The sequence below is a fragment of the Thunnus maccoyii genome, chromosome 20 (assembly GCF_910596095.1).
Source record: "Thunnus maccoyii chromosome 20, fThuMac1.1, whole genome shotgun sequence".
Classification (NCBI taxonomy): Eukaryota; Metazoa; Chordata; class Actinopteri; order Scombriformes; family Scombridae; genus Thunnus; species Thunnus maccoyii.
The window spans coordinates 28027375-28048789 of NC_056552.1; the positions used below are offsets into that span (position 1 = coordinate 28027375).

A 21415-nucleotide genomic window follows, 5' to 3' on the forward strand; every position below is an offset into this window, starting at 1 on the left:
ACGTTTGAGGCCTTTAGGATGCATGAAAACTAACAAAACTTTGCATATATGTTTGCACTAATATATGTTTCAAGTAGTATCAAAATTGGGCTTAGGTGTCGCATTTCAGCTCTTTAGCACCTCCCAATTACTTTTAGCATTTTTGAGGTGTTAGGGGTGCTCGAAAACTCATGAAACTTTGCACCTGCATCAGAAGTGGCAAAATTTCAAAGTCAAAGCCCCCACTTTTAAATTTGACGTATGTGTATGAAATTTGGTAGGCAGATGTACTATCCCCAGAATTTAAAAAAAAGCCTTGGAGCCATACTCCAAGTTCAACAGGAAGTCAGCCATTTTGAATCTGCTTTGTGTTTTTTTGCAAAGTGAAACCATTGATAGGCATTGTATTTTAACAAACTCCTCCTGGAGTTTTAACTGAAGCGACTTCAAATTTAGAAGGTTATACCTAGAGACCTTTGTGATGCTAAATTGTGAATCTCTTAAGTTTTCATGGAATGCCCTTGGAATGGTGTGCCAGACAAATTTGTTAAACAAAAAGTTGCTGTAACTCGGCTTTACATTGTCCAGTCTGCCCCGAATTTCTCATGATTGTTAAGAGTCCAGTCCTGAACAGATCTACGTGTCAAGATTGAGTCATAGTCATAGCTCCACCTACTGACAGGAAATCAGCCTTACGTGACAAACATCATCTGATTTACATGAAATTTAATTGGTGTGGTCTACACATGATACAGCAACATAGTGTTTTCTAGGGCCACATAGTGGACACTGGAAGTGATAGTTATCTCCTACATGTAATGTCCAATATTCATGAAAGTGTATATCCATGTTGCCCTCTTGTAAATGTATTGCGGCTTTAATATCTCACTTATGTAGCATTGCCCATGGGCAATGGGAAGTGAAGCAGAAATGACACATAGATCATCAAATGTACACACAATTTTGATATAGCCTATCGTCTCCTGCACCATGTACTGTACACAGGAAATAACATTTTATTCATTCACACAGTGTCCCATAATCCTGACAATTTAGAACCGTGTCAACAGACCTCCAGTAGTGATACCACAGCTGCTATTCCCTATGACAAGTGTGAGGTGCGAAAACGTGTTCATTGCTGCTTGCTGCTTTAATACAATTTTTTCTTGAAACATTACTTTAATCTCGCATTATTACAAATTTTCTTCTTGAAATTTTGATTTTATTCTCAAAGTCTCAGATATTTTTTGCCTAAGAGGGCAAAAAATATCTGATACCTGAGGCCCCTAATACTTATCACAGAAACAAGCAAATGTTAGGCATTTTTGCTTGATAAATAAATTAAATTGTCATTTCATCAGTTGTTGAGAAATCTTTGTTTTGTAAATTGTTTTATCTCCCATAGTTGTTTTTTGTGCCTACCAAATTTTGTTCATTTATGTCAAATTAAAAGGTGGAGGCTTGACTTTGCCCTCGAGCCATTTTGCCACACCCAAGCCCAAGACCTATATAAAGTTTCGCGACCTCTGATGTGTGTGCCAATTTTCGTAAGTTTTAACGCATCCCTAGCCCCTCAAAAACAGGCAAATAATGTGTTGCCATGGCAACAGCTTTTGATGAAAACTCAAAAGCTTCACTGTTTAGCATCAAGGTCTTAAAACTTAGCTGACCAAATTTTAGGTGGATCTGGTTAAGCTGCTAGGAGTAGTTAGTAAAAGAATGGAGCTTTTGACTTCTTGTTACCAGTAGGTGGCACTATGACTAATATTGAGTATTGACCTGTATGTGTCTTCAGACTAGTACTCTTATCAAATGTGAAATTTGGGAAAGATCTGACAATGTGGAGTCGAGTTACAACAGTGTGTTTTGCAATGGCGAAACATCAAAATTCGCTGCGTCACCACGTCAACAGTGTTCAATGAAAACTCACAAGCTTCGCCATATATCGTCATCAATGTCTTAAGGCACTTCTGACCAAATTTGAGTTGGATCTGTTCAACCTGCTAGACAGCACCAGTAACTTCCTACTGTTGCCAGTAGGTGACTCTATTACTGACTCAATATTGACACACAGATGTGTTCAGGTCGGGACACTTATGAAGCATGAGAAGTTTTGGGAAGATTGGACAATGTACATTCGAATTACAACAATTTCCTGTTTCATGGCTAAACATAGAAATTAGTCACATCACCATGTCGAGGGCGTTTGATGAAAACTCCAGATTTTGATAATTTTTCATTGCAAAGGTCTTGGCAAATAAAGTTGAAGCTTTCTATATAGCTAGATGCCACTAGGTTCGTAAGATGGATTTTTTTGTAATTTGGTGAAAAGATCTTTTAAATTCAGAATGTGTGTTGACATTTGTCCATTTCCAGGTACAGATATTTCAGTTGGAGAAGAGGTTGCCATCAAGTTGGAATGTGTAAAGACCAAACACCCCCAGCTCCACATAGAGAGCAAGATCTACAAGATGATGCAAGGAGGAGGTGACTTATCAGCTCACATGCTGGAATCTTTCTCTCTCATTGGACTCTTATTCTCCATCTCAGCCCCAGTGTGCCTCTTCTACACTAAGCTCCCCACTCTGCTACCATTTCCTCATTATTTCCTCTCTCTATGTCTCTGTCCATGAGATTTATTTTCTCCTCTTGTCATACATATTTGTAGGTACTTGATCATTATTGCTTGCCCCCACCAAATTGGATTCATTGATTCTCTGTCCTCCCTCCCACCCACTGCTGTCTTCTTCCATGTACAATAAATGTGATAAATACATGGCATGCTATGCCTATCAAAACATGTCTAAAAGGTTGAGAACCCCTGTCCGAGACTATAAATTTGTGTTCTTACCATTGTGCCTTTCCATCCATGCATTTTTAGTGGGCATTCCAACAATAAAGTGGTGTGGAGCAGAAGGTGACTACAATGTGATGGTGATGGAGCTTCTGGGTCCCAGCCTGGAGGATCTCTTCAACTTTTGCTCCCGCAAGTTCAGTCTGAAGACAGTCTTGCTGCTCGCGGATCAGATGGTGAGACTGCCCACTCACTTTCCACACAGACGTTTTTTACCTTCTGACCACTGGCCACACTCATGCCATTTCCTCCTTTGAGATTGTATCACTAATGTTGATCAGCTGAAAATGACAGCAGAAAAGGCTTCCATGTTTATATGGGCATGTCACTGAGACACATGCAGTTCAGTTGCTACTAGAATTTTTAGATCATTTTCTGTTATGCTTATGTCTAGGGCTGTAGTCTCCTGGTCGATTGGTTTATAAGTTGGTTGATATATTCTCTTCCAACCAAATTCTCATTGGTCAAATAATCACCATGTTATTTTCATATGGAGAAAAGTGCTACGTCAATAGCTTTCCAGGATTAATCCATTATTTCCTGCGGCAGGAGGGACAGAGTAATAAATTACCTGTGAATATGGGGGTGTATTCAAAACACCCCCCTTGTTTTCACAACTTTGAACTCACTCAACCTAATGGGGACTGCTAGGTCTAACTGTACTCAACGTTTATTGAGCGTTTACTGAATGTTTACTGAATCAGTATTTCTCCTACGATTGTAACAACAAGAACTCCCACCAGGCCATAAAAATATTTTTAATGCCAAAAATAATGCTAAATATTCATTCTTTCGGAAATCAATAGTATTTGAGAGCCTCTGTGTTGCTGCCTGGGAAACTCTTTGTAGCGTAGCTCGGTTAAGGAATAGGGTATTGCGTAATATGTTTGTGTAGCAGACGGGAAGAGCGGCAGAAAATAGTCCGTGAATGCGAGCTGAACAGAGGAAAAGGTTAGCAGTAAGTTGTCAGTCTGGCAGTAAATGTACAGTACGGGCTACAGTGTGTCAGTTAATAAATTCTGCAGCTTGTCAAGACCAAGAAAAGTCACATCTGTTGTTTCCCCAACTGCTGGAAGAGTAGTAGTAGTAGTTAGCCTAACCTGAAGACGCTAAACAGAGAAATAGAGAATGGAGAAGTGTGTAGCTGCTGAGTTCACTCTGTCCCGTAACAACAATTTTTAATTGTTGGATGTTACCGACTGTCGTGGTGGTTTAACACACGAAACTTAACCGTATTCATTAATTAATTAATTAGTTTGAAAGCATCTTACAGTCTCCTGCCTGTATGAAAATGATAAAATGAGGGGGAGGCGGAGTGCTCCACTGTGTTGTTATTAACATTATACTGTATCTCCAGCAGTGGGGAGCAGCCTCTCTGCTGCACCATTAGCTACTGGGAAAGCCATCTTTGTAAAAGACGCTGAGTGGATGCAGGGTTTTTGAGGTAAAGCAGGCTGAATTTCAAGTTATTTTATTCACCTCAGAGTTTTTAAGTTGTTAAATGCTGCATTGTGTGTTGGTCAGCCGGTCTTGTTTGTTACTGCTTTACTTTGCTGCTCTGCTCTGCTCTGTCTCTGAGTGACAGCGTGGAAAGTTCACAATATACTTCACGTTTGTCTCACAGTGGTGATTATTTATTAATTAAATCAAAAAATACTTGCAACCACCTGCCTTTTTTGAAGATGAACTACAAGATAGCTCTAGTGTGTGCACACTGTGCTGCACTGCCCTTGCAGTTGAGTTCCGCCTTTTTTGTTTCGTCAACATCACATGCCGGAATTTTCAACAAAGGCGGCTGCCATTAATACAAAGGTGAAAGCAATCTGAGACTTCACTGGTGAAACGGATGTATGATATGTGTCTGTATGATTTAAAATAAAGGAACTGTGATAATTTATATATCACCATCATCTCTGTTTTTGACAAGGAGTTTCAGAGCTCAGATAACACTGGACTCAATGGGACTATTAGACACACTCGATTTATTCAAAAACTGCAAGTTCTATATCAATCGAAGTTACATTGGATGAGAGACAGATTTGTTTACATTTTGATGTATAAATTGTGCTTGTAGAGTGGAAGCTGTGGGAGTAAGATATGATAATGTGCCTCGACCTAGAGTGAGTGATGTCAGTTAGCACAGTAGATCTTAACATTCCGCGCAATACGCATTAATGTAAAAGGTAAAAAAAAAAAAAGGTTAAGTTTTAATGAGATTTGAAAGTTGAATAATTCCTTGACGTTTGAATGCAGTTTCTAGCTGAAAGTATGAATGAGTAGATAAGAGTTTCAAATGCATGAAAAAGTGTAAAAATGTGTCAGTTTTGAACATTCCGTCTATTCATTTGAATGGAGGAAAATTGTCAGAAAACGTTGAATATTTTGTAAAGTATGAATGAGAAAAGTAATAGTGCACATGTCCTAATTGAGCTTTCACCGTTGAAAAATGTGGAAGGAGTTAAGTTGCAAAAAGAGTGGTGAATTGCTAAACACTTTGGAACAGAACAGGCATTGGCCTAAATAGCTGAGAGTTGCAAAGCATTGCTGAAAATGCATAACCTGATGCACCAGATGGTTTGTTACATAGAACTATCTGAGAAATCGCCCTTGGAAACTGTTTGGTAAAGGGTAGGCACTTTCAAAAAAATACTTGTCAGGTGATTGGATGAACCATCTGTCTATCAATGTCTTTTACCATCTTACCTTGCGAGGTAGCTGGATTCGCATATCATGTGAGAATCCTCACAGGATGCTTATTGGTTCAAACCACTGGTGGTTCAGACACAAGCGCATAACTTGAAGCCTGTGAAGATGGATTCTCATGTGATGTTGTGATCTTGTGATGACATGATCTCGCAAATCCAGCTGCCTTGCAAGGTAAGAAAACGCAGACATGTCAGATGAATTGCTAGATTTGGAAGCTGAACTGCATTATCTAAGGAAATTATGAGCTGAACTTCATCTCTCTACAAAAGGAAGGAATCTCTATCTGCCTGTCTGTCTGTCTGTATATATGTTTGTCCTTCGCATATCTCAAGAACCACTCATCCAGTCCTTTTTACACTTGGCGGTAGGGATGTAACAATACCAAAAAGTCACGATAAAAAGTTCACAATAGTTATCACAATATTTTTTTAAAAATGAAGAAAAACGACGACTCAAAAAATATTAAGTAATAAATCTGATGTGAACAGCATTTTTTATTTGTATAAAATTAATTTTCCTTTTAACTTAGTGCTTCTGCTTTCCCCCTTTTAATAAAGTAAAGTAAAAGTAGCCAGCCATGACCTAAGCATGTGCAAAAAATTAGCATGAATTCTCTTTGGCAATGATTGAACTATGTACAAGTGCAAAACAAAACAATGCAACAGTCCTTTTATGAAATAAAAATAATAAAGTAAAGTATCATTGCAGGAGCTGGATCTTGTAAACAAAACAAGTCACACTCACCGTTGAACATCAGTGTTTTTATTACCCCCTATGCTACTACGTACCTACCTACCTATCTAGTAGGCTAGGCAGGCATTTATTTTAAAGTGCCAAAAACATAAACTCAAGTCAGACAGTTAGTCACAGACCAGAACAGGAACATCCAGTGTTTTTTTACCTACTTAGAGAAAGTAGGCATTTTCTTAGTGTAAATCAACTTTCACCTTAGTTTTTTAAGTAACTCAACTCAAACAAACAAACAAAAAAAGTAAACTCACTCACTTATCATCAGACAGGCTTCTCTTTTTTTTCTTGAGGAATATGAGCATGTCCACATTTCCAGATAAAAGCTGGGATCTTTGGGCATTTACAATGTCCCCTGCTATAGAAAATCCTTGCTTGCTTGGTACTGAGGTTGCTGGGACAGTGAGATATGCTTTGGCCATGGATGACAGCAGTGGGTAAAACTGTGCATTGTCTCTCCACCACTTGAGAGGACAGTCAGAGAGTAAAATAGAGGTCTCTTTGCAGTACAAGTAAATTTCAGCCTTGATCCCAGTGTTGGGCATTGCACTGTACAGTTCCTTCAATAAAAAAATTCCCCAATGAGATCTTCGAGTGCTGTCTTTTTGGAAGGAGGAGATTGTTCCTCCGCAGCTCCATGTGCTGTGTATGGCAAGCCATCACCAGGCTGTCTCAGGCTGTCCTGCTGAATGTGTTGAGATGCCTGGCACTGCTCTTTCCGCTTCTATTTCACTAGGGTTCTGTAGAAGTATGCAGAGGTATAAAAAACTTCCTAAATGTCTTATCTTGTTTCTTTTCACAAAAGCAACAGGGGCAAACCCTGCACACAGTCACACTCACTCACACTCTCTCTGTGTCATACACACAACTTATAAGTTACCTGATCATGTCTCTCACACACACAGAATATTTAAATAAATAAATTCCTGGTTCTGCATCTGTGTTGATTTCAATTCCAGCCTGTTGAAAACTTCCTCCATCTGTCGTCTAGCTGGCGCGAGCTCTGGAACCAGTGCAGTGCTTTGTAGCAGAAACTTGTTTTCTTCCCTTGTTATTGGTCTGTCAAGTCCTTCAGTATGGCTCTCTTCATTTGGGTGATGGTGGCAGAGTCCTCATTGCACTGTGCCCCATGCCCTGTTCTATCATGTGCTTTAGGGGCACAATGACAGAGACTGTAGATGGAGACTCATCGTACAGCATGGTGGTTGCTTTTTTCAGCGGTGTGAGAAGATTTACTATGTCCCTGGCATCTATGATGTCTGCTGGGTCCAGAGTGTCTATGCTACATGCAATGCACCTGACTTCATCACTCAGTAGCGCTGCAGCGACTGCTTGTTGTTGCTCCAGGTAGCACTCAGGCATGTTGAGCAAGCTCTTCTATCGTGTGACCACATCCGCGATCAGTTTATGTACTGGAAGGTTTAACATTCTCTGTTTGGAGGCCAGCATAGCTGTGGCAGTTAAACTGCGGTGAAAAAAATGCTACTACACCACACTTGACCAAGCAGACGGCTGATGTTGGCCTATGTTCAGAGTTGTTTGTGACACAAGGTTTAAAGTGTGTGTAAAACACTTTATGTGTGGGGACAGTCCAGCCTCTCTCACTATGTCCATATTCGTGCATTGTCTGTTCATTACAGTGGTGATGATTGTTATTTGTCATGTCGAGCTCCCGCTCCAAAACTGCCGATTTCAACGCCTCAGCTACAGTGCTGGTCGAAAGTTTGTGAACCTTTTAGAATTTTCTCTATTTCTGCATAAATATGACCTATAATGTGATCAGTTTTTACACGTCCTAAAACTTGATAAAGGGAACCCAGTTAAACAAAAGAGACAGAAGCATTAAACATATTCATGAATTTATGAGGAAAATTATCCAATCTTACATATTTGCGTGAGGCAAAAGTATGTGAACCCTTTCTTTCAGTAACTGGTGTGACCCCCTTTTGCAGCAATAACTTCAACCTAATGTTTCTGGCAACTGTTTATCAGTACTGCACATTGGTTTGAAGAAATTTTAGCCCATTCCTCCTTACAGAACAGTCTCAACTCAGGGATGTTGGTGGGCTTCTTTGCATGAACTGCCCGCTTCAGGTCCTTCCACAGCATTTCTATCAGATTAAGGTCGGGACTTTGACTTGGCCATTCCAAAACATTAACTTTCTTCTGCTCTAACCATTCTTTGTGAATTTACATGGTGCGGTCTACACATGATATACAACAACATGATGTACAATTAGTGGGTGTTCTCTAGCAAACATAGTGCACATAGGAAGTGACATTTAACGGGTTCATACAACGTCTGATAAGAGCCTGGTCCTGAACACATCTGTATGCCCACAATAAAAAGCCTTTGAACTATGGCGCAACCATACGCGCACGAAGGTGTAAGGGCCCAATCATCGCTGCTTGCAGCTTTATTATTATTATTCATCCACGCCATTGCTTTTTTAAAGGGCTTAGGATGCTTGAAAACTGATAGTTATCTCCTACATGTAATGTCTGATATTCATGAAAATGTAAATGTATTGCAGCATTAATATTTCACTTATGTAGTATTGTCTACAGGCAGGATTAAGTTTAGGGTTAGGCAACAGGAGGTGCTTGGACCCCTGAAAAGAAAAAAACTAAAAAATTTGAAGAAGAATGTAGTAACACTTAATAAACCATTGGTTTGCTCTGAATAACCGCTTCGTCGTCAAGTTTAGTCAGTAAATTCATTAGTCTGCCCTCCTCCAAAATGTGACTTAACATTGGTGTACAGAAGGAGCTGTGGGACGGATGAGAGCTCAGCTGTTCACTCAGTGCTTGAATGCAGCAACATGCTCTTGCTCTTGGTGTGGTGACCTACTTTATCTGTTTTGTTTTCTCCACTGCAGATCAGTCGCATTGAGTACATTCACTCCAAGAACTTCATACATAGAGATGTGAAGCCTGATAACTTCCTGATGGGGCTGGGCAAAAAGGGCAACCTGGTCTACATTATTGACTTTGGCCTGGCTAAAAAATATCGTGACGCCCGCACACACCAGCACATCCCCTACCGCGAGAACAAGAATCTGACTGGCACTGCACGCTACGCCTCAATCAACACACATCTGGGGATTGGTACAAAAATACACACTCTGAATAGACATTTTTGACATGAACACATAACTGCATGTTTTAGACAGTAAATTGGAAGTTGTTGTTTTTTTTTCAGAGTGCAATAATGACCCCTTTTTTCCTCTTCTCTTCATCCTTCCCCTTGTCTTTTGTCTCTCTCTGCAGAACAGTCAAGGCGTGATGACCTGGAGTCCCTTGGCTACGTTCTCATGTATTTTAATCTGGGCTCGCTGCCTTGGCAGGGCCTCAAGGCTGCCACCAAGAGGCAGAAGTATGAACGGATCAGTGAGAAGAAAATGTCCACACCAATTGAGGTGCTTTGCAAGGGATACCCGTGTAAGTCAACGTCTTTTAGGCTTTGATCATTTAAAATAATTTTTTAATTTCATATTTCCCTATTGACCAATATTAATCAAGCACAGTCTGAGCTGAAAAATGTTTTTTCCCTCTTTGTCACAGCTGAATTTGCTACCTACCTAAATTTTTGTCGCTCCTTGCGCTTTGATGACAAGCCGGACTACTCATACCTACGGCAGCTTTTCAGGAACCTGTTCCACAGACAGGGCTTCTCTTATGACTATGTATTTGACTGGAACATGCTCAAGTTTGTAAGTACTAATATCTGAACTGTATGGGGTCAAAGCCATCAGCTACAGTATATGCTAATGTATTTGTAGATACCTGCCTTGATCCATGGGGAGTAACTTGTGTTGACACCTTTGTACTTTTTTTCCAATTTGCAAAAGTGATATTTTTGGATTAAAATTATTTTGCCCATATTTTTGCGTTTGATAATTTCCATGTTTTCTTCATACAGTTTTTCTCAGGGTTTTATATTTATTATGATGGGAAATCTTTTCAAACAGCATGTAATCAGGGGACAATCTTAGTAAAAATACTCCCATTTATGGTTTTATGGTATGTTATTTTACCATATATTTTGTTATGATCAGGGATAGACAATAATATTTTTAAGCACTGGCCCCACGGGCCACCAAACCCCTAAATTTGGTGGCCCAAATGTAAACTTATGTTAAAACAACACATAAAAGGCAATTTAACACAGCCTTCCTTAAAAGTGACAATTCACTAAATGAACAGAATTGAATATGCCGTATAAAAAAAAAAGTTGACAAAGAAAAGATTTAGAAGAAACCATATTTATTTATACAGTGGAAACCGCTTATAGTGATCACAGTAACAGTGATCAACCACTTATATAGATCAAAAAGCTTGGGACAGAATCATTCCTGTACAAATGCTGTTTAAATAATTCGCTTATATTAAACAAGTAGTGCGCTTACAGTTTTCATTTGGGGTCTTTTTATACATGAAAACATATAGAAAAAAAATTTAAACTAGGGTAATTCTTTTTTTTTACCTTACTCCCATGATACACATATGATATGTACTTAGCGGGTGCGGCAGCATTATCAGGCGTTGCTGTGCACTTCCGCATGGTTGTGTGGGGTTGTGGGTGTGTTTATTTGTAACCATTGTGAAACAGTCAGAAAATAATGTTTTATTCCTCTCATTCACCAGCTTTCTCACTACCATTGCTTTCCTCATGAACTCTCAAGCTCGCTCGACCACTGCTTCTCTCTCCCTCTTGCCCTCTCTCTCTCTCTCTCTCTGAGTCAGGAAGCCATCAGCAAAACTTAACTTTACTTTTAACATCAAATAAAGAGAAATGTCCTCCCCTCTTCACAGTAATGTTTTTGTCTTCCCTCATAGCAGGGTTGTATAGCGTTACGAGTTGCATTTCTCCAAAAATTGATTCTGGTTCAACTTTCTCACTGTGGGTTGCTGCGGCCCCCACCCTCAAAGCCTAAACGCACAACCCTCCCGCTTCGGACTGGTTACCTGAGCTGGTGCTGTGTGCATGTTGAAAACATGACGCGAAAAAGAAAGTCATTGTCTCTCAATGGAAAAACGTAATCACCTTGAAGCTTATGACATAGTGCCAATATGATCCACCAAGATGCAGCAGCGAAACAAGCGTTTGAAACAGTTGTAGGCTTCTTTTGAAAGTCAATAAAATTCAGTAAATAGCAAAGCTGCCCATTTCATTATTTTATATTGATGTAATAAATATTCAAATGTAGATAAGATGGTAATCTGCATGAGAAATTAAGAAGAAGAAACAAAATGGGTTATAATTATCCAATAACAATAATCAGTTTGACCCGGACAGAGATGATCACTATAAGTGGTTTCCACAATATTTATATTTTAACGCCATAGTTATTAACAGGTGAACTCTGGCTGCAAGTTGAGTTACTTGAACAAGCCTCTGATGAGTAGTCATCTGAACGCATGCTTCAAGGAAATCTGACCTTTTGTACAAACAAGTTAAGTTGGTCAGTGCCACAGGTTTGCTTACCTAGAAATAGTGCATAACCATAAATATTTCCTCTCCATTTTACATGTCATTACTTCTTGTGTTTTTAAATGTTTCTGAACCCTAAACTTTCTAATTATTTCCAGGTTTACATGAAAATATTAGAGATTTTCAATGTAGTCTCAGACTTTTCGACCCTACTATATATTGTTGGTTTTCTAAGGATATAAAGTTAAAGGATAATTGATCATGAATGCACATGAGCTGCTGCTTTTAATATTTTACTTTTTAGAGTAAGCAGAGACTTGCAACTTTTGTATTATAAAATCTTTTGATGCAGCGCTCTAATGCAATACCACAGTGCCACCAGTAGGGGGAGCAAGGTATCTGCCTACAAGCTCTTACAGAGGGCACACATTACCCAGTAACAACTCTGCCGTGTATTAAAGCAAGATGGCAGCTGTTGTTGAGAAGGGTGTCAAATGTGAAGCGTAATCTGCACAGACAGCTGTTTAAATCATACAAATATCCCGCTGTATATGTCTTTTGAACCTATCAACGGTATCTACGTTGATTAATCAAGGCTCCCAGTTTGTCTGTGAGCTTGCCTGTTTCACTACAGGCATACTCACCTGCCAAGGTGGGCGGGGAAATAAAATCAGTCAATCAATAAGTACAGAAAATGTTGATTACTTCCTGTGGAGCTGATGTGGAAACTGTTTTGCTCCAGTAAATTTCTGCTGTCAGTCAGCCTGGTGAAGGCAGGTAAGCCGGCTGCTGGTCAGCAGCTGCTGCTGACAGACAGCTGGTTCTGTGGACAGAGAAGCTGAACGCACAAATCGCAGTTGGTGTGGACGCGCTCACTCACGTCTCACTTCCTATGTGGATTCCCAGTTGTGTTGGTGACGGCTCACAGTATGGGGATAAAACTTGGGGGCCACCTAAAGGGAATATTTGGTGGCCAAAGAGTAACTTTTTGTGGCCATGGGCCTTCGGGCCATGGTTCATGTCAAAACCCAATGATTGTCATGTCCGACTGATGTAAATGTTCATAAGAGGTATAAAAGAATAAGCATCTTTACTAGTTTTGATCAGGAACTTCATCTAAGGTTACAGCCTTGTATCTGTTATCTACTAGTCCTGTTTTTGTTAACTGATTGTTATTGTTGTTCAAAGGGAGCCAACCGTGCAGCAGAGGAAGCAGAGAGAGAGCGCCGGGACCGGGAGGACAGGCTGAGACATGGCAGGAACCCAGGGGCCAGAGGAATACCAGCTGCATCAGGACGGCCACGGGGAGCCCAAGATGGAGCCCCACCCACCCCGCTGACACCCACCTCACACACAGGTCAGTTCACTCCACCATTCCTCAGCTCCTAGGGACTCCACATTGGTCAGTAGTTGTGGAGTGAAACAAATGCTTAAAAAACAATCAGTGTAGTGTGAAGTACTTAATAATTTCAGGACTTCAAGGCTATAATTCAGTAGTTCACAGATGTGCTTTGTCCAGATATGTAGGATGTTCAGTGTAGGATTCAGAAATCTTGAGGTCTGTTTACTACTGTAAAGGTGGCACTGGCAGGTTGAGGGACACTAAAACTCTTAGGCCAGCAGTATCAAAAACTGACAGGTTGCTTGATTTCAGTTTTTATACTGTATTTAGATATAGTCATTGTAAATAAAAAGTTATGTAGATGTTTGTTTTAAACATTAATGCACTTTGTCTTATGTTGTTTCTCGTTCTTATTTCTCTCTCTGAGCAACATAGACTGATGCATGCTTTTGTAACTAGCAGGTTAGACTATTGTAATGTTATAATGTCTTTCTGGTTTACCAAAGAATACAATAAATCAGCTAAAATTAATTCAAAATTTTGCTGCACAAGTGCTGACTAGGACCAAAAGGAGAGCACACATTACGCCTATTTTAAAGTCTTTACACTGGTTACCTGTCAGTTTTTGTTTTGATTTTAAAATTCTTTTATTAGTTTTTAAGGCACTACATGGCCTTGCACCAGACTAACTCTCAGAACACCTTTTGTTTATGAACCAGGAAGGCCCCTCAGATCCACTGGTTCGTCTCTTTTAGCAGTTCCACAAGAAATTTGGTGATGCTGCTTTCTGCCGTTATACTCCAAGCCACTGGAACAGCCTTCCAGAGGATCTGAGAGGAGCTAAAAATATAGATATTTTTAAACGTAATCTAAAAACCCATCTATTTAGTCTGGCTTTTATGTAGTATTTTATAATTTTATGGTTTTATTTATACTTATTGTCATCATTTATTTTATTAACATTTTACTGTTTTACTACAATCTATTTATTTTGTGTAGTATTTCATTATGTTGTTTTTAATGTTATTTTTATTGCTTGTATTATCTTTTAATATTTTTTATCTTAACTACCCATCTTTTATTGTCTTATTCGATTAACTTTTAACTTTATTTTGGTTTGCATTAGTCTCTAAATCCATTTTTAACATCCTACATTTTGTCAGTCGCTTGTAAAGCACTTTTAAATGCATTTGATTTGTTTGAAAGGTGCTATATGAATTAAGTCTGAGGACTGATTGTTAGGGGGAAAACAATGTGAGCAAAAAACTCAAAAGGCACTGGAAGCAAAGCAAACAGTAGGAATCTAATGCAATTAGGGAAGTATACGTGAAATCTATAATCATATCTATTTCTTCAAAAATGATGCTGATGGTTTGCTTAGTTCGTGGTCTCTGTTCCCCAGCTTCCCCTCGACAAGCATCTGGTATGGAGCGTGAGCGAAAGGTCAGCATGCGACTGCACCGCGGTGCTCCTGTCAATGTGTCATCCTCAGATCTAACAGGACGGCAAGACACCTCCCGCATGTCCACCTCACAGGTACAAGACATCCCTGAGACACATCTCCTTCCTTCTTATAGTGACTCCCAACCCACACACAAGGGCTGAAAGAAAAAAATCTAAACTCTATCCACCTAGGCTATGCTTGAAGTACAAGCCCTCTCCTGAATATGCAGGAGGAAGCTGTGCTTTCATGCTTAATGGTAATCAGTATTCGGTGCAATTATATTTTAAAGTTCTTTAAACTTTGTCTTCATGGTGTATCTTGCTACTTCAAGAGTGGCACTCTCAAGGAGTGCTTGTTTACAAGATTTACAGTAGACCTGTGTAGCACTTCACACAGAGCCAAGATCCAGAACAGCAAAAGAAAGTCTCAATACTTAGCTTTTACAGCATACCAGTCTCATGCTTCCTGTCAGCGAGAAGTGAAGTGCTGCTATTCAGCCAGTTTTCTCCAGTTCTGTGGTTAGTGCATGATGTTGGTTCTGACTTGACATATTGGGCCTTCTCTCTCCCTTCCCCCAACTTCAGAATAGCATTCCCTACGAGCATCATGCCAAGTAGACGCTCGCCACGTCCTTGTGTGACGGCGGCAACACTGGGTGAGTCCCATCCCCAAAGCACCAGAGATGCATTGGTCCAAGTTCCAGTTCTACATTGGGCTGCCTCAGAGTGCTGTGTTCAGTCTTGGTTCCAGATTGTTTCACCTTCAGCCTTTTGTCTGCCATTTTATCTGAGACAAATTTTCTCAATAGACAAGGAGCACAGGAAGAAAACACATGGCGTGTATAAAATCAGATCAGCAACATTAACAGGTTCATGTCAATACAAAAGTAGCTCTACCTGGAATCAGGGGTGAACACCACAGCAGATGCTCAGTTGTTCAACAGTGAGCCAGACATCCACTATGTGAATGAGACTTAGCTTTAACAGCCACAATACCATCACAGCCATTAAATACTACATTTACTGGGCTGTTGGTGACATTGTAGCTGCATTGTACTAACAAAGTTTCATTGAACAGTTGGATACTGATTATTTTCTGAGCAGGAGGCTGCAGTCCTCAAAGAACTGGAGTGGATAATGCATCACAGTGCATCATAGCCTAAGAATGTAACTCTGTCATTGCCTACTCAGGATTGACAGAATGCCCCTTTAATCAGCTCTGTGCCTGCGGCTTGTTGCTTGCACTGTTGGTTTGATCCCTGTTGGCACATCAATCATATAGCAGACCTACAGCTAAAGTGTCCCAAAGAATCTTGCCTACCTACACCCACCCCTCCAGTCTTGCTTGGTGCAGTCTTATGTTACTTAACCTGCAGATTTCTGCCTCCCTGTTTTTTCACATCAAACACTTGCATGATATGAAGCTACTCGTTTGCAAGTCAGCTTACAACTTTCTCATGTCTATAGCTGAAAACATGTCATCCAGTTCTTCTGAAAGAGAGAGCTCTATATTTTGAAGGAGGAAAGGTTGTTTTAAAAGAAAAAAAGAGTCTAAAATAACTTAAATCAGTGCATGTTCTGTTCATGTTGATTAAAAGATAGGTTTGGATTTGCTCAAATCTATCTTAATAGAGCATTCACATGCTGTATGTTGAGAGATGTATTGATGGCTGTAATCTCATGAAGTGATGATCTCTTCTTAACATCCACATTGCTCATTATGTGCAAATATACCTTTTATTGACAGTGCAAGATAAGTGACTAACACGAAAGCACATGACACGGGACAAAACAGGCAAATGTGCCATCTAAAGATTTGATGGAGATCAACCAGAATGATTGTCTTTTTGGTACAAACATCCCTTTGTGTTTGCTTTGACAGTATTTCCTTGCTGAGCTGTAGAGGGATATGTCCTGGTAATTGCATGTAAACATAGCACAACAAGTAAGGAAATTTGTGTTTGGTAGATTATTTCTTTGTCGTAACAATACTTTTTGGCAATAAATCTTATACTGTTGGAAAGCCTGTTTATTTCCCTTTTAAATGGTGCCACATTTGTAAGGAACATGCATTTGTGGGATGAGCAGCAGAGCTGAGTATGTGGCTTGAAAAATATGCCAAATCTTCTCTGCCAATGCCAAACAGCTTATTTTGCTGTCACTATTGACTGTTGTTTTGAGGTTCTGGTACCCCCAGGTACCAGAACCTCAAAACCGCAAAATAAGCTGTTTGGCATTGGCAGAGAAGATTTGGCATATTTTTCAAGCCACATACTCAGCTCTGCTGCTCATCCCACAAATGCATGTTCCTTACAAATGTGGCACCATTTTAAAGGGAAATGAACAGGCTTTCCAATGGTAAAAGATTTATTGCCAAGAAGCATTGTTACAACAAAGAAATAATCTACCAAACACAAATTTCCTTACGTTTTGTGCTATGTTTAGATTGTTGCCTGACAATAAACCTACACATACCAGGCCAAAGACAGTTGATTTGTCTAACTGAAACCTCATATTTGCTTCAGTTGAACTTAAGAATGCATTTTTACACCAGTGTGGATCTTGTCCTCCATCACTTACACTGTAGTCACTCTACAAAATGGATCTCTTCACAGCCAGTAATGGAGAGCAGGAATGGTTACAGCAACCCATAACTCTTTTAGTATACCTGTGACATGTCAATATTGTATTAAGATGAAAAAATCCAAACCTATCCCTTAAAGTCACACTGAATCTGAAGTTAGTGTCCTCTGTACTAGGGCTGTCATGAGCCTTACCTAGTCCAAGTTCAAATTTAATAACAATACCACAGAAAATTAATATTTTACATGTTTTTGTACAGGTATGTCTAGGCATCTTCCAAAAAAGATACCAAATAAAGTTACCCTGTTACTCTGCTTCAGAGTAACTGAAGCATAAACACATTATAGTGCTTTGTTCCCCTGTTGAGACTAAACTTTATACATATAAAAGAGTCAAAATAAGTGCTATGGTGGAAAAGCAGTTCATATAAAAAGTGAATCACAGCAAACTAGTTATATTTACATAATTTCCATGTTGTGGCTTTATAAAAAGCAATAAAGCAGCATATGGCCATTTTCAGAGCGTCGTCATCAGCAGAATCTGTTCCTATTGGCTCGGTCTTTACAAAAGAGGGGCATGCACCTCCTTTCAACATGGACTCTTATTGGCTATTGAAGGCTGTGGACAGGACATGGAAGCTCCTATTGGGTCAAGTGAGGTGTCGATCAAAAGGTCAGAGTGCAGTTGCCATTTTGATACCAAGATGGGGCTAATGTTTACATGCCAATGCATTTTGACGGAGATGTTGTTGTATGTATGTTGGAAGATTAGGACATCTGCCAGCTAATTTGATGCAACAGCCGTTAGTGGATATTTTTTAATGTAATAATGTGTTTTGGACTAAAAATTTTACTGGATTGAATCGACTGAACCTTTGCCAATGTAACAACACCGTTTTTGTCAGGGTTGCATCAGTCATGGTCATCAGTAATATGAGGCTTCATAGGTGAGTAGCATGAATTTTGTAATTGTTTGTTTGTTGGTGGTCTGACAGAGCCATTGATTGTACCTCCTGTTGTGATTATATCTTGAGATAGTTTGCATCAATCAAATCACAAGAATCTTTCTCTCCAAAGCTTTCCAAAGATGTGTCGCATGAGTACCCACTTAAAGACAAGAGTTGTGTCCATAGCATAGATGTGACAGCCTGTGGATAGGCCATCAGATTGTTAAGGGGTTTTAAGAGTCGCTGGATTATTTATATGATATTATGTTATGTGTATCATTAACATGATATCAATGTTTCATTTTTTAAATACCGCTATATCATGACACCCCTATTCTGTACTGTGATGTACATTTACCAAGGAATTTACTAGGAACACCTGTACACCTGGTTATTTATTTATGCAGTTATCCAGCCGGCCAATCATTTGGCAGCAGTGTGATGCATAAAATCATGCAGATACAGGTCAGGATTTTCAGTTAGATGTAACTGAACAATTAACACAGGGACACAGGATTAGAACTGGGAAAATGTAATATTTTTTTATTTCCCTGTCTGTAAAGGAGACATATTCTGCACATTTCCAGGTCTATATTTTTAATTTGGGGCTCAACTGGAATATCTTTGCATGACAGTTGCATGACATTTACAGTTAAAAAACCTTATTTAACTCATACTGACCATTTACGCAGCCCCTCAGTTCAACCTCTGTCTGAAACAGGCCATTTTAGCTGTCTTTAAGGCCCTCCTCCTGATGAGCCCACTCTGTTCTGATTGACCAGCTTTCAGAAGCTGCGTCTCAGCCATCTTCTGGTGGCTTGGGAGGCTAAGTAAACAAACAGTAGTAGTAGAATTTCACTTCTTTCTCTTGTTCTTTACTCGAAATGTCAACTTCTCAAATACATCCGTTCATGTTCAAGCTGAAATCCGATCGGAAATATGAGAGGGGACAACATGAACAACACGCTGAAAAACCTTAGCAACAAAGGCTACAGAATGGACATTCGTTTATGGGCAAGGTAAGGTAGAAGGTAGAAAATAAAGTTGCAAACAAAGCACTAAGATCTGGTTGAAGCCCTGGGTTTTGACTTGCAGGGAGCATTTCTACGTATGTTTTTTTTATTTTTTCAGGCTTTTGCCTATATTTGACAGAAATGTAGCGAGAGAGAGAGAGGGGTAGGGCATGCAACACAGGTCCCCCGGCCAGGAGTCGAAGCATGGACATTGCAGTTATGTGGTATGTGCCTTAACCTAGGCCTCCAGGGCGCCCCATGTTTAGCATAGATATCCAACATCATAACAATTTATAATTAACAGAAAATAACAAAAAATCACAAAAAGCATAATGTCCCCATTAAACAGTTTTCCCCTTTTAGCCATGCCATCATGTTATTGTACAGTCTAAATGACTTAAATGTATTTTGGATTGGTTGGAGAATGGGCATTAAAAAACATGAATAGTGACATCCATATTCAGAGGTCTGCACGCAATCTAACATTTGTACAACAAAAGAACCTCCTCTTGCTGTTGTGAGGTCACCAACTGGTTTTCCAGTGCGCACATGTGGAACATTATTGTTTAATGTTTAGATTGGGGTGCCGGGGGACATAATTTGTCACTGCCTCTAAAGTTAACTATGTTTAGTTTGCACTGGCATTATCACTGCTACTAGTAGCTGGAATATGTGTCATATGTTGGCTAGCCAGAGTTGACAGATGTCTATCAAATGTGACATATGGTTAAAAAAAAAAAAAAATCTGAAAAGGCAAGGATGATTGTCACATACAAATCACCTCTAAACAGTATTTTTACTGGTTTCCTTCAAATTGCTTTATTTTTTTAATACTGACAATGTCCATATAACAGCTGTCCTGACATTTTGGCAACATGTTTCCTACCCCCTTGCGGTGTTTGATTGTTTAAAGACAGCAAAGCCATCCATAGAAGCGCGTGCAAGTCCGCAGCCATATGTCCGGGTCTGTAAAGCTCATTTCACCACATCATGTATATCACGTTCCTGCAGCTGCATCACAGCTCTGCCGCTAATAATTACACTCTTAACCTTTCCTCAGTGGTGCAATTTTAGACATTTTTGCAATTTCCTTTCTTATGCTAAAGCTTGTTCCTGTCATCACAGCAGTATTATCGAAAATATTGGGCTATTGTTATTAGCCCCAATCAGCTACAACTAGTTGCCCTGCAGCTCTTTTTGTCTTTAGAAATTGTGCAGTTTTTTGATTATGTGGATTATGGGGTGAACATGAATATTATGTTTTAGCTGACATTGGCTTGAAAATGCATTAGGTCTACATACATGTATATCTTGAGGCAGTGACAGTATAGGAAAGCGTGTCTGGGAAGCTTAATGCAGCCAGTGAGTTATGACACATGTATGGTTGTTTGTTTGACCCTCCAATTTCCTGTCCTGTGTTTCCTCTAGATGGTGTCTGGTGTACCGCCTGCTGGTCTCCATCCCCTAGCTCCTCGATGAGCCCCCACAATGCAACCTGGCGGACCAAGCCGTGTTCACTCAGATGTGATCAGACATACTAACCACCACCACTATTAATCACTACTGTAACAGCTACCATTGAAAACCAGCCTCTGACTCAAACTGCTTTCTGACTGACTTAAAGGGTCTGTACTCTCTCTCTCTCTCTCTCTCTCTCTCTCTCTCTCTCTCTCTCTCTCTCTCTCTCTCTCTCTCTTTCTCTCCCTCTCTCTCTCTCTCTCCTTCTTTCTTTCTTTCTTTCTTTCTTTCTATCTTTCTCTCTCTCTGTCTCTCTGTCTCTCTCTCTCTCTCTCTCTCTCTCTCTCTCTCTCTCTCTCTCTCTCTCTCTCTCTCTCTCTCTCTTCTCCTTTCTGTGTCTTCCCCTTTCTGTGTCTTGGTCTGACCTCCCAAAACATTTATGAGTGTTGGACCTCAGGACTGTTCACTGTCCACTTTTTCAGGAGACATTTGTACAACCCTCCTCACTGTCCCCACCCCACCAGATCTCTCCCATTTCTAAGCATGAGAGATACCAAATGGACAGTGGTTTGTCCAGGGCAAACATGGCAACCCAGCAGTCTTTTCTAGGACACTGCCTGACTGACAAAACAGTTAATGCCGCTGGTTCCTCCTTCCTCTGCGAAAACAGTCATTGATGACCCTATCACTGTCACTGTTTGCTAATTCATGCCTTCAATAAAACAGCTTTTCTCCCTTTTTTGTAGTAAGATGTATCAAGCTGACTGCCAATGATGGCCCTTTCAGTAATTCTATAGCCATCTGTATTAAATAAAAAGAAACTACTGTTCTGCATGTTTTTAGAGGTGAGTCCCCAAAGTCAGGTGTGAAGGCTTGACTGCTAGTTGAACCCATGAAAGTACCAAAAATA

General features: G+C 39.9%; 1 protein-coding gene across 7 annotated transcripts in view; it reads left to right on the forward strand.

Annotated features, from left to right (window-relative positions):
• The window catches only part of csnk1db (casein kinase 1, delta b), a 35167-nt gene extending 14430 nt beyond the window's left edge, over positions 1-20737 (forward strand). For 3 of the 7 annotated variants that reach the window (XM_042396301.1, XM_042396307.1, XM_042396308.1), the window contains 8 exons: positions 2356-2466; positions 2861-3009; positions 9166-9394; positions 9557-9727; positions 9851-9999; positions 12909-13077; positions 14465-14598; positions 20476-20737. In XM_042396301.1, the coding sequence (XP_042252235.1) occupies positions 2356-2466; positions 2861-3009; positions 9166-9394; positions 9557-9727; positions 9851-9999; positions 12909-13077; positions 14465-14598; positions 20476-20526 (1163 nt within the window). In that variant the 3' untranslated portion in view covers positions 20527-20737. Of the gene's footprint in view, positions 1-2355; positions 2467-2860; positions 3010-9165; positions 9395-9556; positions 9728-9850; positions 10000-12908; positions 13078-14464; positions 14599-15090; positions 15162-17608; positions 18035-20475 lie in introns of those variants that run through there. The other 4 variants (XM_042396305.1, XM_042396303.1, XM_042396304.1 and 1 more) reach the window with 4 other exon arrangements.
• Positions 20738-21415: the final 678 nt, after the last annotated feature.